Source organism: Rana temporaria, chromosome 8, assembly GCF_905171775.1.
Source record: "Rana temporaria chromosome 8, aRanTem1.1, whole genome shotgun sequence".
Taxonomy (NCBI): Eukaryota; Metazoa; Chordata; class Amphibia; order Anura; family Ranidae; genus Rana; species Rana temporaria.
In genome coordinates this window covers 53,122,106-53,138,894 of record NC_053496.1, presented here as the reverse complement: position 1 = coordinate 53,138,894, position 16,789 = coordinate 53,122,106, and the positions used below count along the sequence as shown (strand labels likewise).

At 41.5% G+C, this 16,789-nt stretch overlaps 1 protein-coding gene across 5 annotated transcripts in view; it reads right to left on the bottom strand.

The window, feature by feature from the left end:
• IDE (insulin degrading enzyme) overlaps window positions 1-16,789 on the bottom strand; it is a 116,693-nt gene that overhangs the window by 52,989 nt on the left and 46,915 nt on the right. For all 5 annotated transcript variants that reach the window (XM_040361800.1, XM_040361798.1, XM_040361801.1 and 2 more), the window contains 5 exons: window positions 15,701-15,863; window positions 14,934-15,026; window positions 13,964-14,055; window positions 8,686-8,766; window positions 4,180-4,283 (listed from right to left, as the gene is read on the bottom strand). In XM_040361800.1, the coding sequence (XP_040217734.1) occupies window positions 4,180-4,283; window positions 8,686-8,766; window positions 13,964-14,055; window positions 14,934-15,026; window positions 15,701-15,863 (533 nt within the window). The remainder of the gene's footprint in view (window positions 1-4,179; window positions 4,284-8,685; window positions 8,767-13,963; window positions 14,056-14,933; window positions 15,027-15,700; window positions 15,864-16,789) is intronic.

The window sequence follows — 16,789 nt, the reverse complement described above, 5'->3', positions numbered from 1 at the left end:
GCGTCCCAGGAGTGCGGGCTCCTCCTCCTCTGTGGGTGTAAACAGAGAGGAGGGCCGCCGCCGGGGGTACCAAGATGGACACGGCTCCGGAGCTAGGCCGAAGCCACGGCCTTTCCTTATGTTATGACCGCGGCGTCAATCCGCAGATCACAGTGTGTTCCCCGTTCGGATCACAGATCAACGGTGATCCGTTGCACCACTAGCAACAAGTGTAAAATAATGTCCATATAATAACCAAGTAATTGATAAACAAAAAGTCCAAATAAATGCAGATATACAATTAGCAATAAAGGTGCCGTGTTCCAAAAGTATATTCTCCAACCACCGTGCTTTCAGAAAGTGCAACGTGCATATTAAAGTGCTTCACCCAAATCAAATGCGCTCACCGAATATATAAGGCCATAAATGACCATCATGTGGACAATCCTACGCTAGATAGCGAGGGTCAGCAAAATAAACAAAGTAAATGACCAAACGAATTGCCTAGTAGTGTAGTAGTACTTTCTGTCCACTAGATAGCGGTATTAAAAATACCTAAATAAATGTGATGCCAAAAGTATTAAAATAAAAAATATATATATATAAGTGCACTCAAAGTGTGACCAGTTGGCTAGTGGCAAGCCGTAAGCAGTGGTGTATTAAGTGTATACATAAACCATTCAGTGAGGTAAAGATATGTTATACATAGTAAAAATACTTCTATCATCCACACTGGATGCAAACGTGTAATAAATCAATCAAATGTGCATAATCTGACATAAATTCAAATAAGGTAGGAAAAATAGTCCTTCCAACTTGCAGCTGTGAATTAATAAAAAGATAGATATATATATATAAAAATAAAATTAAAAATATACGGTAGCAGGTATAAAGTTCATTCGGTGGGTGTCATCATGGTGACTTGCTGGGTGAACAGACAAATACTTTAGAGTGCAGTCGCTGTGGCTCCGGTGCTCCCCCTTATGTGTCCCCACTCACCAGAGTTGAACACCCCTGCAGGGGTAACAAGCGTGGGTAAGACTTTCCACCAGGCGCTCCTCAGCTTAGATCTCCAGGCACTCGATTATCCCAACGTTTTCTTTAAATTCCACAGCGGGTCAAACAGAGTAGGCTGCTCTCCTTACACACCTTTTATGTTTTCCTCGGACAACATGTTTTAGGGGGGGCAGCAGTCTGCTATTCACTTTTTTCCTTCCTTATACCTACTTTACATACGCGCAGGCAACACCCCTTTTTTTCTCTTCCCATAAATGACCATCAGGCATGTAAAGGGTTCTTTAAGAATCCTTTCAATTGCGACCTCTCCCAAAACAGGATCAATTCCCGGTGAATTCAATAGAAACTGCTCTTCATAATAAATATGTATGTTCCAATACAGGTTCTTCAATCTGGAAAGTTCAAAACGGCTCCACTACAATGAGCCAGGCAGGTACACACGCAGCTTAAGAGGAGGCAGCGGCCGGGCTCGTCACCAAGAGCGATACGATACCCGGCATGCGTCTCAGCTTTTCCAACTTGTGAACACACAGCTCCAGTGTTTAGACGTGATGTGTCAATTTCTATGCATTTCGCGAGCAACGCGTCATCAGTAAAATGTCACCGATGCCATGACACCGGAGTCTTTATAACATCTAGGGGTCTACATCATTGGCTATAATGTTCCACAACAAAATGGCGCCACCGCCATGATACCGAAGACCAGACACAGCTTACTTAATGATAGCCCAGATTAGCAACAAATATACGAATAATTTATTAAATAACAGAGGGAAACTTGTAGTGCAATGTGGATTTGCCTTTTGTAAATAAACCCCATTGTGTGCCCTGCTTTCCAGTGACGTCACATGCCAGCCATGGTGCTGCACCTCACGCTGCTCTCCATCATCCACTCCTGCCACGGCACGGATCTGCCCAGCTTCCTTCGCTGTCACACCGTGGTCCCTGCATACCTGGACGGACATGCTGGATACAATCTCCATCGAAGATTTCATTTGTGCACATTGCAATTTTGGTGGAGGTGTTTTATCTAGACACTGTTCTGTGGAGGTATTACTGGACTGCTAGATTTGATCATTATTTATGGACAGGACTTTATCCCATGTGTGATTTTTGATAGTTTTTGCACATTTTTTCTCTCCCCCCCCCCCCCCCCCCCCCCACTTATTTTATGCCATTTTTGGTGTTTGTATATGTAGTAGCCATTTTATTTAGTATTTTCACTGTTAAATCTTTACAGGATTATAGGTGTTTGTTCACTTTCATCTGTATTGTTCCTTGTAGTATCATCAGATACCTTAATGTTTTTTATTTCACTGTTTAAGTTCACCCACAATCCCTTTACTTTGCATTCCCTTTTCACTTCCACCTTCCCATTCCCTCCCCCACAGCGCAGCTACCATATGTCACATTATTTGCATCATATGTATGTTTTGTCCCAGTATTCCTGCAATGAAACCACACTACTGGGGCTCATTCACATTAGCAGCGTTAGAACGGTGGATTGTGTCACGCTTCGCTAAAAACAACAACTGCATTTTTAGTAAAAAAAAAAAAAAAAAACACACTTTTCAACACGAGATTAGCATGCAAAAAAAAAAAAAAAAAAAGGGGGGATGATCATTTGTCCGATAATCTCATTGTGTGTACAAGGCATTAGTAACTAGGAAAAATGGACTGGGTATAGGGGTAATGTGGAGTCTTTAAGGTTCAGAAAATTAAATCAGCAAGAAACTTTTTTAGTAGTAATTTACTAAACTTTCCATTAATCCTTAACCCATCACCCTGGTTAAGGACTGTGGCGTCATTCAGTTTTAGATTTACATCTGTCACACAGCACCGTCCTGTCTGGCAGGGTAGATCTAATATTTATTTGCTGTAGGTAAACAAATGCAGGCCTTATCCCCCCATTCCCCTAGCCTCTTACTGGACAGAGAAAAAAGCAGCAGACTAATGATATCAATGCATTGCTCTCTCCTCTCTGTCAGCATATTGCTCTTTAAGCTGGGTCTCCTTTTCCCAGTATGAGCTCAGCTTTAAAGGCAAAGTACAGACAAAGCTTGTGTGGATGTTCTGCTCCTGTGAATCACAGGAGTGCAGGTCGTTCTGCATTCATGCAATTTCTTTTCAGCAGACAGTGGGCTAAAGCACGCAATCAGCCAACGTCACAGCCAGTTCAGGCTGGGGCAAGATTGCAATATAGTCGGGATCCGCCAACACCACTGTACAGGCACTTGGTAGAGCCTGAGCCAGCCGCTCCTGCCCCCTCCACAAGCCCAGTGCTCCAGTGAGTGTGGGGGGTGCGCAGAGAGCTGGTGTCTGACAGTCACCAGCTCTCTGCTAACAGAGCTCTGAGAAATTAGAAATCAGCAGTGTTTGATCGCTCAGTTCTCAGTCTTAGAACTGACATGGGACTGATGCTGTATCCACCTAGATAAGTATGATTCTTAAAAAAATAAATACATACTGAACTTGTCTTAAGGAGGATTGCAGGATACCAGGTCAAATTCGGGTATTCACACTCCTTGAACTAAAAAACTACATTAGCAATGAATTGGCAGCTGCAATAATTTTAGTCTTTTAAATATGCTTGGAATTCAGCATAAGGACACTTTCACACCAGTTTTTTTTTTCAGTTAGAAAAAATGCAAGTCTTTAAATCCTACGGAACTCTTCATATCAGTTATAAGAAGAAATATGAACATTACAATTCTGCAGGGTGGTACTATTAGGTGACAGACTGGAAAAGGGAACGCAGAAAAAGCATGGACTTTGTAGGCACCCAATAATTAAAAATGTATATATTTTTATTGAACTACATAATTCATGAAAGAGCCATTCCTAAAATGCATAATCACATCAGACTTATAAAGTAAAATTATGGGCCAATGTGGTGGTGTAGAGATAGCTTTCTATGAGCTTTTATAAAAAGGTTCAAGAAAGTACATTCTTTTACATTTGTACACTTCTTACAGTTATGTGCATAAGCTCTGCAAAGATTTTATTTCATTATTTTTAAAGAAAGTTTTAAACGACCTCCCTTTTTTCATACCAATGTTTAACAGATTGTGTACACCAAGAAGATGGTGTGAAATATTTGGCAGATCTTTCAGGAAAGCATCCCATCAAAGATTTTGCATACAGCATTGTAAACCATTGTAAACATCAAAGAAGTGACCTTACCTGACATTGTCTGGCGTAAGCTTATCAAGCACCATTTGTATTAAATCTGGCCGAAATTCTTCCAGTAGATACTCCGCTGCCAGAACCTCTTCTATGGGGTAATACTTCAAAAAGAAAATAAAGCAAAGATCAAAATAGTAAAAATGCTAATGAGGTTTGGGTTAAATTCTTGCTTTTTTTTTTTTTAACAAATGTCTGTTTAGGCAAATTTTTTATAAAAAATAAGCCAAAAATTATACCAAATATTTTGAATCTCAAAGGTTTTTAGACCTGTAGCCTGCCAACTACTGAGTCCCACTAAGAATTTACAAAGGCTGCAAATAAAGTGGTAATTTTAACCGTAAACTGTGCTTATGTGAATTTTAATATGGCATATTACATGCTGTGTAAGCGTATTCATTTAAATGTTTCGCAAAATGTATTGTGTTAGAGCAAGATCTTGATCAAGGAAAGGCTGGTTTGTATGGGGAAAAAAAAAAAAAAAAAAAATGTAATTTGGGACTTATGAACAATTGCGTCTGATTTTGTCATTCACAAAAAGGCAGGATTGATTTCAGAATCAGGAAACAATCTTGTAGTAAAAGGTGGCCATACACAATTAGGAGGAATCCACCTACAAGGACACTGTATTCTGAGACAAGTGGCACCTGCAGCTGTCAGAATACAGCAATTCAGTGGCCGCATTTGTAGCTCAAGAAAAGTTTCCCAGCTTGTCCCTTCATTAGAAAATCGATCAAACCATCAAAACACAGATTGAAATTTGTGCGGTCCTTTCCAAATTGGTCAAATTTCTATCAGTGTATGGCCAGCTTAAGTCTACCTGAAATTATTTTACACTGCTCCTGATCTGCACATTGATCGGTATACCTGAAATATCTCATGCCCATATGTTTTTCCAAAATGTAAAATATTGTGGGCGATGACAAATGTATAAAAAAAACTTTTCAAGACCATTCACTCTCGCTCTGCGCGACACTGTAGAAGCATTACAAGTACACAAGAGGGCAGTGTTGGCCACAAGACTGATAAAAGTAAACAATTTTATAATCCAGTCTGGGTTGCAACATTTCAAAGACGTTGCCCTTTCTTGAGACTACATTCACACCTGCATTTTGGCATGACAGTGTGTGCATGCGACAACCCCATTGAGCAGTCCCATTAATTACCTGCAGGCGACAGCCGATCACTTGCTGGAGATTCTTGCATAGCGATTACATGCTAGCAACTGCAGTTAGTGGTGGCAGCCCCCACCGCTTTCAATGGGGCTACCTCCTGCAGTTAATCACCAAGACCTCCAGGTGGGGTTCTCGTCTGTTCAGGCCCTTGGGCCAAATGGAAGGTGTGAATGTGACCCAATACAATGGTTATAAAAAGTCTTCACACCCCTAAAATGTCAGGTTTCTTTAATGTAACTAATATTACTACGTCGCTCGCCTGCCGTCCTTGACATCTTTATGATTGTACTTCCTAATGCCGTTTTTGGTCTGGCTAAATGTGAGTAGCCTGACTATTTTAAGCCTGTAATAAATCACCTAAGTTAACAGAGAGCACTTAGTTTTGTGATTACTTTTTTTTCATGTTCCGGTCCACGAGTTTTGGTTGCCTTATGAGGATCTGAGTCATCAGCCTGTTTCCTGGTTATTTTGCGATACCTGCTCATTTGACCATTTGTTAGTTCAGTGGTCCATATGCGAAGGTGAGAGTACCCATCTTTAATCGGTGGAGGGATCACCAAGTTTGGTGTTTGATATCACGTGGTGAAGATTCTCCAAATTTTGGCACGTTGGACTTTGTTTTATTGGACTCCACAAACATTTATTCATATTTATAATACTAGTGTATTATTCATTTATAGTTTTGCGCTGCACGGTTTCTATATTTCTTTAATGTAATGCTCAGCGGGGATCACTCCATCGATCCCCACTGATCCGACAGATGACAGGGTGGTACCTGCACACAGGAAATCGGATGAACACAGACGGTCTGTCCGTGTTCATCCGATCCGCTCTGCAGACCGATGGGAAAAAATAGGATTTTCCTCCTTCTGCAGAATTGGAGCATAGCGGACACCGATGAGATCGCTGACAACCGCTATCCCATAGGGATGTATGTATGTATGTTTGTATGTATGCATGCATGCATTTCATCCAAAAACGGATCGATGAAATACAGACAGACATACAGTCCACTGGTGTGAAAGGGCCCCAAAACAAAGATCATTTGAGAATTTGTTCTATTTTAATGTAACCTATAAACTACAAATCAATTGAAATCTTTTAGGTGAGGGAAATACATTTTTTATTTTATTAATAATAATAATAATAATAATAATAATAATAATAAGGTTGCATATACGTGTGCACATCTTCTTATAACTGGAGATGTAGCTGTGTGATGTGCTCAGAACTAAGCAATCACAAGAGTCAGTACACACCTGTCATTTAAAGTGCCTCTGAAGAACCCAAAATAAAGTTCAGCTGTTCTAGTAGGTCTTTCCTGACATTTTCTTAGTCGCATCCTACAACAAAAGCCATGGTCCACAGAGAACTTACAAAAGAATCAGAGGGATCTCATTGTTAAAAAAAATATATCAGTCAGGAGAGGTTACAAAAGAATTTCCAAGGCATTAGATATACCATGGAACAAAGTGAAGCCAGTCATCAAGTGAAATTTTTTTAACACAAACATGACATTACCAAGAACTGGACACCATATGGGGTAACAAGAGACCCCAGATGCAGAAACGGACATTATGTACTCCAAAACCAAGGGATGGGCTTGGTCTTCACAACCTACAGGCTAATTTTCAAGCAGCTTATATTGCCCAATTCACTACTGCCAAGGCACGACTCCCCTTTGGGTTTCTATTGAGGCACTTTGCCATCCTTTTGCCATAGGATATGGCTTCCTAGCCCACTACGTCCTCCTATACTTTGTCCCTCTTTAACATTCTTTAGCAGTTGAGGATAGAGCACGTCACAGCAACTCTTTATCATCATTACGCACACCATTAGCTTCCATCTTTTGTAACCCATCTGGCCTGGTATCGAGATCATTTCAGTGGTGGCTTAAAAAAAGGGGCTGTTGAGAATTGGCTATCTTAAAAAGAGACCAATGGAGACTCCTTACAACACTTTAGGAATACAATCAAATTGCACCCTTTGCCAGATCTAAACTCAAATTTACTAGTAGTGCACCTTACAGTTACGAATTTTGAAATATCATGCCAAACTAGGGGTCTTCTAAGGGGACATATCTGCAGCGTATACCTCTTTCACTGAGCCGAACGCAAAACTTTCTTATATAAACCAATGCGAAAAGGACCTAAACCTTATATTTGATTTGAGTGGCAGGACATGGTAAATTAAATAAAAAAAAAATAAGTATAAGAAAACAGTAAAGTTAGCCCAATTTGTTACGCCAAGTAAATTGATAGCAAATATGTCATTCTTCAAAAATTGCACCCACTCGTGGGTGGCGGGCAGGCTGGTTAAGGGTGTGCACACTTTACAACCATATTTTAGTTTTTCATTTTTCCTTTCTCCACCTAAAAGATTTTAGTTTGTTGTTCAACGGAGTTACAGTTTATAGGTCACATTAAAAAGGTGGAAAAAGTTCTAAAAATTATTCATCTGCGTCATTATTTTACATCACAGCAACCTGACATTTTAAACAGGGGTGTGAAGACTTTTTATATTCAATGTACTTACCATTGTAATTGACCTAGAATGTCTTGAAGAAATACCACTGCCAAAAAAATCTGAAAGTATAAGCTGCCTGGAAGGGTGCAGGTAAAGACGATTCTTCAGCAGCAGTATCTTTCAGACATTTAAGATCAGAGGCAGTGCTAATGTGCAAGTATGAAATATTTTCAACAGGCAGGAAGTTTTTGGTTTTAATTTTATGCAAGTTGACAAAATTGATTTAGGCTATATTACCACTACTAGCCTGTACACAAAAACATAGCATTTTACCATGCAGGCTAGTGGCGGCAGGGAGCAGTGCAATATGAGCAGTGGAATGCACTGAAACTCGTTTCCCCCCCCCCCCAACTTTACCGAAAGTGTCATATAGTGACACTTCATATCACTGCACAGCACCATTGTAAGTTGTGCTTCTATGCCATGGCATGTGGTGCTATCGAGTGCAGAAAAACTCAGAAATACCAGCATTGTGGTGTGGACAGGGCACATAGAAAACAATTCTGTGGATAAAAAGTTCCCATACACCAGTGCAAATGAGGCCTTAGGGACCAAAGAACAGTGAGAATAAAGGCACCACTTATTGGAATTCGGTAACAAAAAAAAGTGTCTCTTTGGAGTTTTACAAGTAATGAAAAATGCAGTCAATGAAGTTAGAACTCCTTGCTGATCTGCAGATTTGTTGGTAGTCAGTGGATGAGCATTAGCATTTTCAAGAGCGGGACAGCAACTGCAGCTAGTGAGGGCTTCTCAATATAGGATTACTTTAATGCCAACACAAAACACACCGCGTGTATACACTTACATGCAACAATCCAGCAAGCTTTGATGTGTACCCACGTGGAGGCTCCTTGTCTTTAAACCGAAAGGCAACTGCATTTAAGTCCTAAGAAAAAAAAAAAAAAAAAGGATTACATAAAATTCCTGGCTTTTTGATGCTGGCTGTCTGTTTTTACTCACACCCCTCCCCTGCTGCAAACAAACAAATCTATAGAGTGGTTGTAAAGGCTCAAGGTTTAACCTTCATGCATTCTATGCACCAATACGTTCTGTACACAGTTTACAGAACACTTCCAGGTAGCCATATTGCAATGTACTTTACAGAAAATGACAGCGACGCAGTTTGAAAAGGAAACAGGCCGCAGAACCCATGCCGAAGACAACCCAGCAAGGTGAAAAATGCTGGAAACAGTTAAGAAAAATTAATCGAAAGAAAAAAAAAAAAAAATAAAAAAGTGTATAAGACCAGGTGTTCCATTCATTAAAATCTTTTTTTTTTTTTTTTTTTTTACAAGTAGAGGGGTACAGCTGTCCATTAATATTTCTTCTGCACTGTGCAACGTTAACCTACAGATTGCAGCCTGGAAATGGTTGGGGTCCCTTTAAATGGCAGGGGTGAACATTCATTAGACTAGTTGAACAACAAAACAACTATAATGCCATATTAACAAGAACCAGGACTAGATTTAAAAGCAGTTTTTAGTGCTTTTAGGAAAATGTAGTACATTTTTCTCAATCTGAAAATGAAATATCTGCACCAAAGGCCTCAGTTCTGTCTACTGAACCACTATCCATCCATGATAAAATAGGATTTTTGTACTCACCGTAAAATCCATTTTCTCTAAGTTCATGGACGGATACAGCAGCCTTGGACTGTAGGGTTATATCTGCTTCCTTCCAGGAGAGTTGGGCAAAAATACAGCACTTAAAGTGTAAACAACTTTTCTTCAGTACAGCTCCTCCCAGGGGGCGTGGTTCCCCCGGGTATAACCCACACCCTGCTCTAGCAGCCTCAGTTTGTAACAAGCAGTACAAACAAAGGAGGGGTGGGTGCTGTGTCCGCCCATGAACTTAGAGAAATGGATTTTACGGTGAGTACAAAAATCCTATTTTCTCTTCCGTTCATAGACGGACACAGCATCCTTTGACTGTAGGGACGTCCCTAAGCAGTGTCAAAAAATTTGAGGGGTGGGAAAACAACACAGCAAACCAAGCTTCACCCCAAACAAAACCGGAGTTACTCAACGGAGGAACTCCAACCTTAAATTGCCGCCTGTAACACCCTGCGGCTGAAGGAGGCATCAGAAGATGCACTCACATCCACCTTGTAAAACTTTGAAAAAGTGTGGACCGACGACCAGGTCTCCGCCTAACACACCTGCAACACAGAGGCTTGATGTCGGAAAGCCCAAGAGGCACCGATCGCCCTGGTCGAACGCACCGTGACCCGAAAAGGAGGCGCCCGCCCCTTCAGGGCATAGGCCTGAAGCACAACCTGTTGGATCCACCTAGAAATGGTGGCCGACGATACTGCCAGACCTTTCTTAGGACCAGCCGACACGAACAGTGAGTCCGACTTCCGGAACGGAGCCGTCGCCGATAAGTACACTCAAAGGGCCCGAACCACATCCAGGGAATGTAAAGTGGCCTCCTTCTGGTTCTTCGGCTGAGGACAGAAGGATGGAAGAACAATGTCCTCATTAATGTGAAAAGCCGAAACGACCTTTGGGAGAAAAGAAGGCTGCGGACACAGCACCACCTTATCCTTATGGATGACCAAGTAGGGGGCCTTGCAGGACAAGGCCGCCAGTTCAGACACCTGTCTGATCGAGGTAATTGCTACCAGAAAAAACACCTTCTGTGACAGAGTCAACAAGGGGATCTTCCGAATGTCCTCAAAAAGGAGCCTGTTGAAGCACTGAGAGGACCAAATTCAAGTCTACAGGGAGTGCAGAATTATTAGGCAAATGAGTATTTTGACCACATCATCCTCTTTATGCATGTTGTCTTACTCCAAGCTGTATAGGCTCGAAAGCCCACTACCAATTAAGCATATTAGGTGATGTGCATCTCTGTAATGAGAAGGGGTGTGGTCTAATGACATCAACACCCTATATCAGGTGTGCATAATTATTAGGCAACTTCCTTTCCTTTGGCAAAATGGGTCAAAAGAAGGACTTGACAGGCTCAGAAAAGTCAAAAATAGTGAGATATCTTGCAGAGGGATGCAGCACTCTTAAAATTGCAAAGCTTCTGAAGCGTGATCATCGAACAATCAAGCGTTTCATTCAAAAAAGTCAACAGGGTCGCAAGAAGCGTGTGGAAAAACCAAGGCGCAAAATAACTGCCCATGAACTGAGAAAAGTCAAGCGTGCAGCTGCCAAGATGCCACTTGCCACCAGTTTGGCCATATTTCAGAGCTGCAACATCACTGGAGTGCCCAAAAGCACAAGGTGTGCAATACTCAGAGACATGGCCAAGGTAAGAAAGGCTGAAACACGACCACCACTGAACAAGACACACAAGCTGAAACGTCAAGACTGGGCCAAGAAATATCTCAAGACTGATTTCTCTGAGGTTTTATGGACTGATGAAATGAGAGCGAGTCTTGATGGGCCAGATGGATGGGCCCGTGGCTGGATTGGTAAAGGGCAGAGAGCTCCAGTCCGACTCAGACGCCAGCAAGGTGGAGGTGGAGTACTGGTTTGGGCTGGTATCATCAAAGATGAGCTTGTGGGGCCTTTTCGGGTTGAGGATGGAGTCAAGCTCAACTCCCAGTCCTACTGCCAGTTTCTGGAAGACACCTTCTTCAAGCAGTGGTACAGGAAGAAGTCTGCATCCTTCAAGAAAAACATGATTTTCATGCAGGACAATGCTCCATCACACGCGTCCAAGTACTCCACAGCGTGGCTGGCAAGAAAGGGTATAAAAGAAGAAAAACTAATGACATGGCCTCCTTGTTCACCTGATCTGAACCGCATTGAGAACCTGTGGTCCATCATCAAATGTGAGATTTACAAGGAGGGAAAACAGTACACCTCTCTGAACAGTGTCTGGGAGGCTGTGGTTGCTGCTGCACGCAATGTTGATGGTGAACAGATCAAAACACTGACAGAATCCATGGATGGCAGGCTTTTGAGTGTCCTTGCAAAGAAAGGTGGCTATATTGGTCACCGATTTGTTTTTGTTTTGTTTTTGAATGTCAGAAATGTATATTTGTGAATGTTGAGATGTTATATTGGTTTCACTGGTAAAAATAAATAATTGAAATGGGTATATATTTGTTTTTTGTTAAGTTGCCTAATAATTATGCACAGTAATAGTCACCTGCACACACAGATATCCCCCTAAAATAGCTAAAACTAAAAACAAACTAAAAACTACTTCCAAAAATATTCAGCTTTGATATTAATGAGTTTTTTGGGTTCATTGAGAACATGGTTGTTGTTCAATAATAAAATTAATCCTCAAAAATACAACTTGCCTAATAATTATGCACTACCTGTAATGGGGGCAGTGGAGGGAGCACCGGAGGGGCCACATGCCAGACCCCCTGCACAAACGTGCGTATCGAGGAGTGTGCTGCCAAGGGACGCTGAAAGTAAACAGCCAGAGCAGAAATCTGACTCTTGACCGTACTCAAGGCGAGAGCCTGTTCCACTCCCCGCTGTAGAAACAGCAGAATTAGGGACACCACGTATGTACGGGGGTGCCACTTCATCTCCTCACACAGAGATGTAGGCCTTCCACGTACAATGGTAAATTCTCCTAGAAGTAGGCTTCCGTGCACGCAGCATGGTAGAAACCACCGAGCCTGATAGTCCTTCAACACCTGGCTTTCAACAGCCACGCCGTTAAAGCCAGCGACTGTAAAGCAGGGTGGAATATCGGACCCTGAGTCGGAAGATCGGTCCTTGTAGGACTACAAGAAAATGGCCGCCGAGCCATATAAACCGCGACCACGGCAAAATGGCGGCCGTTGCGCAGTTTAAAACACCCAGTGACACAGCACCCAGCGCAGGCCACACAACCTGTAAGTAAAACACACACACACACACCCCGCTATACACACACCTGTCTTGTGGTAATTAAGAACCCCAGAAGGCCCCCCCTCACAGCCAATTACCCAAAAGGGGAAGGAGGGAGAGGAAATAAGGGAGAGAGGAAAGCAGGGTGAACCCTCAGTCGACCTCCCAGGGGAAAATTCCAGCCATACCACCTTACCTGAGCAAGGGGCCATACTTACCCGTCCTGCGACCACCGGCTGGAGGTATCCCAGACAGAACTAAACGTCCACTAACGGCATGGGTGTTGGCCAGACACACTGTACCAAAGCCATAGAGACTGGTCATATGTGTGCCCTGGAACAAGAAGTTTCCCCGGCCGCCCCTGGAGCAATAGGGCCTGTCGTAGATGACCCAAAGCTGAGCTGAGGGCCGGCACACGCTCGATGGCCGAACATGGGGGGACTACAAGAGTCAAGACACAGTCGGCAGTTGATAGAAGAATCTCAGGATTCAAAAATGCAGGAACAAAACAAAAATCTCCAGAGTACAGGACTCTAGAGGGCCTGTCATCTCCTGACGTTAGGCAGAGAAAAACTGAGGCCGCTAGAGCAGGGTGTGGGTTATACCTGGGGAACCATGACCCCTGGGAGGAGCTGCACTGAAGAAAAGTTGTTAACACTTTAAGTGCTTTATTTCTGCCTAACTCTCCTGGAAGGAAGCGGATATAACCCTACAGTCAAAGGCTGCTGTGTCCATCCATGAATGGAAGAGAAATCGTATTTTTTTAATTTATAAAACAGGTGGATCAGCAAAGTCCAAAGCAAACACTGCAACAATTGTTTTTCAGTCTTATCTATAGAAACAGATTTGCACAGGGAAAGGTCATTAAGGACATTTGTGTCACAATACCCTGAACTGAACTATGAATTTATATAAAAACATTACAACAACATTTTAAGCAAATACCAAATACTGAAATAATCTTGCAAGTGAACCAGAGAGGAAAATATGGAAGCCTCCAGATTTGATTTTTTTTTCTTTTAAAAATGTGTTTTTAACCTGATCCTAGCTATTCTGAGTGAGCATGCAGTTGGTAACAAGCCCAATTCCCATTACCAATAAAAAAAAAAAAAGAAGAAAAAAACAAACACACAACACTTAAGTCCTGGTACACAAAATCAATACTATTATGAAGACAGGGACTACAAAAAAGGTAGACAGTGTCTCCTGTATCTATTCTATTCCGACAAGAAAGTCAATAAATGGCCAACAAATATAGAGGGGGGCAGTGCTCACCTTGCATTCCTGAAATACCCATTCTTGGGGTCCTGAGGATCTCAGCATATGCATGTACTGAAACATGTGCAAAATAATGTCTTCAACGTGTACTGGGAAAAAAAAACACAACAATAACTGTTTCAGTATATTAAAAACACAAATATAAAACCAGTCCAAGATAGATAGATAGATAGATAGATACACACACACTTTTTGTAGATGTACGTTTACTTAAAATGCCACCAACATAAGCACCTAAAATCTGTTTTAGTATCCATTTTCTGCAATTCCTTCCACACCAAGAGTTTTTTTTCTTTTTCTACTATCAGTTCTCAATTCCCACCGTTAATATTCAATCAACATTAAGGTTGACCATAAATTATACAATTATCTTGTACAATTTTCATTTGCCTTTACCAAAACTATATAAAATGGAGGTCAAACCTAAAACACTTTCAATTTGTATGCAATTAGGCAGGCCCTTGCACTACAAAGTTGAAGGCAAATCTTAAAAAAAAAAAAAAAAGGAAGGAAGGTAGAAGTGTAAAATATATGGCTAATTTACCTCTTCTTCCCCATATCATCAACTTCAGCAAATCCACCCCCTTCTTCCATTATTGCCTTCATAATCAGCCCATGCTTAGGCCATGATAACCGTTTTTTTAAAAAACATAAGAGTGAAGGTCTCTATATGCTTCAATCTGACTTTGAACTGAAGGGACAAAACGTGTTATAATTTTTTATCAATTCTGCCGAGGTCAAACTGATAAATAAGTGATCAGACTGTGAAATGTTCAGTCATTTTCAATGGAGTTGTAGAATGTGTGGCATACAGATCGAATTACCAGCAAAGTATAGTTATGTAGTTTTTTGATACAAGAAGAACACAATCTAAAACTGCCTAAAAAATGTAAGGAAAAAAAAAAAAGCTTTACCAACTATCCCAAATGTACATTTGTCATCTCACCAATTAACAACTGATACTCACACAAGCCCTCTTCAGTCAGATCCACATTTACAATGAAGAACATGAATCCCTTAGCACCTTCCTTCTGGCCTCCAACCAAAGTGTTAACCCATCCTGGAAGCAAACAGAATGATCAAAATGTGGCCAATACAGGTGATCAAGAGAAAGACGATACAAACATGGCTGAAACTGTCTAAAATAAATAATATAGTAGAATGCAAAAATAGTGTATATCACTCTTTGTGATCTCTTCCTCACCTTGGCTTTTCCCTTTTACCTCTTTGTTCTTCGGGCCGGTTCACACCTGAAATCGCACTCTGCGTTTCTATGCAGTACAATTTGAGCCCATTAATTTTCAATGGGCTGAAATAAAACTGCAGCAAAAATAGTGCATGCACCATTTTACCCACTTTAATACAGGGCACTTTCCCCACTTCGTGCCCTCCATATTGGGCATTGATTGGCATCGCTGGTGGTCCTGGGTGGGCAGGCTGCACTGATAATCAGCACAGACCCCCGTCAGGAGAGCCGATTGGCACTCCTTTAGACACTTTTGGCAAGTACTAGTGGAGGAAAAGCCAATAAATGGCTCTTCCCATTTACACTGTTATCAGCTGTGATTGGACACAGCTGATCACATGGTAAAGAGGCTCCTTACCTCGATCAGAGATGTGGTGTGTCAGACTGACAGCACATCACATGCACTAATGGAAGCTTTAGGAGTTCGCTATTGTATGTGCAAAGCCAGTGCTACCCAATTATTGCATATACTCTAAACAAAAACTTACCTTTAGATTTCAATTCAGAAAGAAGACTTCCAGGCCCTTCATGGCCAATGAGATGTCCGAGGTAGTGACCAGGATTGGATTTGTAATATTTCTGGAGGTCAGGAATTGGGAATGTAACGTAGAGGTTTCTGATATCCTTAATAGGCACGATTTTGTACATTTTCTACAAGATAAATAAAAAATGGGAAATTGTATTTCCATTAATTAAAATGGAGCACCACCTTTTTGCAAAATGAGGGAGGACATTAAACAGATCGACAGTTGATCTTTACCGCAGTTTGCGATCCTTGGACCCCTTTCACACTGAGGCGCTTTGCAAGCGCTATAACACAAAAAATAGCACCTGAAAAGCGCCCTCAAAGACCTCACACTCCATACATTTTCCACCAAACGGATAGACAATCTTTGTTCAAAAGTATGAATCAAATGTCCGCCACCATGATTATTACCTCAAGCGCAAAAGTTAAAATAGGATAGCGACCATAGAGTAGTATTTATGATTTGTTAAAAACACCATGCTATCAGGCAAGAATAATGAAAAACACTAGACATTATAACATATCTGATCGTCACAGAAAAAATGGCGGGCGGACAGCCATAGTAAACTCACGTGTAATAAAAATAAAGAAAGCTGCTGAAATAGACTTACAAAACCAGCCGCGACAATGAAGCACAGTGGCGGATGGACCTCAGGCAGTGAAACACAATGTTCTACAGCTGTTTCACACAATGACACATACACACAAAATTGTTTTACAAGATGAGGGTTTATATACTTTAAGTGTGCATTCACACCTGAGCGTTTTGTAGCCTGAAGCTCCAAAACACTAGAGGGGAAAAAATCCATTATTCTCAATAGAGATGGTTCACATCTCCACTCCAAAACGTCTGAAGCCGAACACCTGAAGCTCAAACAAGTTCTAGACCCCTTTTTCGCGCGAAATCGGGCCGATTTGGGCATTTTTGAACGTTTGTATTCCCATAGAAACTAATGGAAACGCTCGATTCAAGCGCAACAACGAGCGTTTCTACAGGCGTTTTGTCGCTTTAATCTGTTCTGTGAAATAGAATATTCATCCAGGAAGAAGA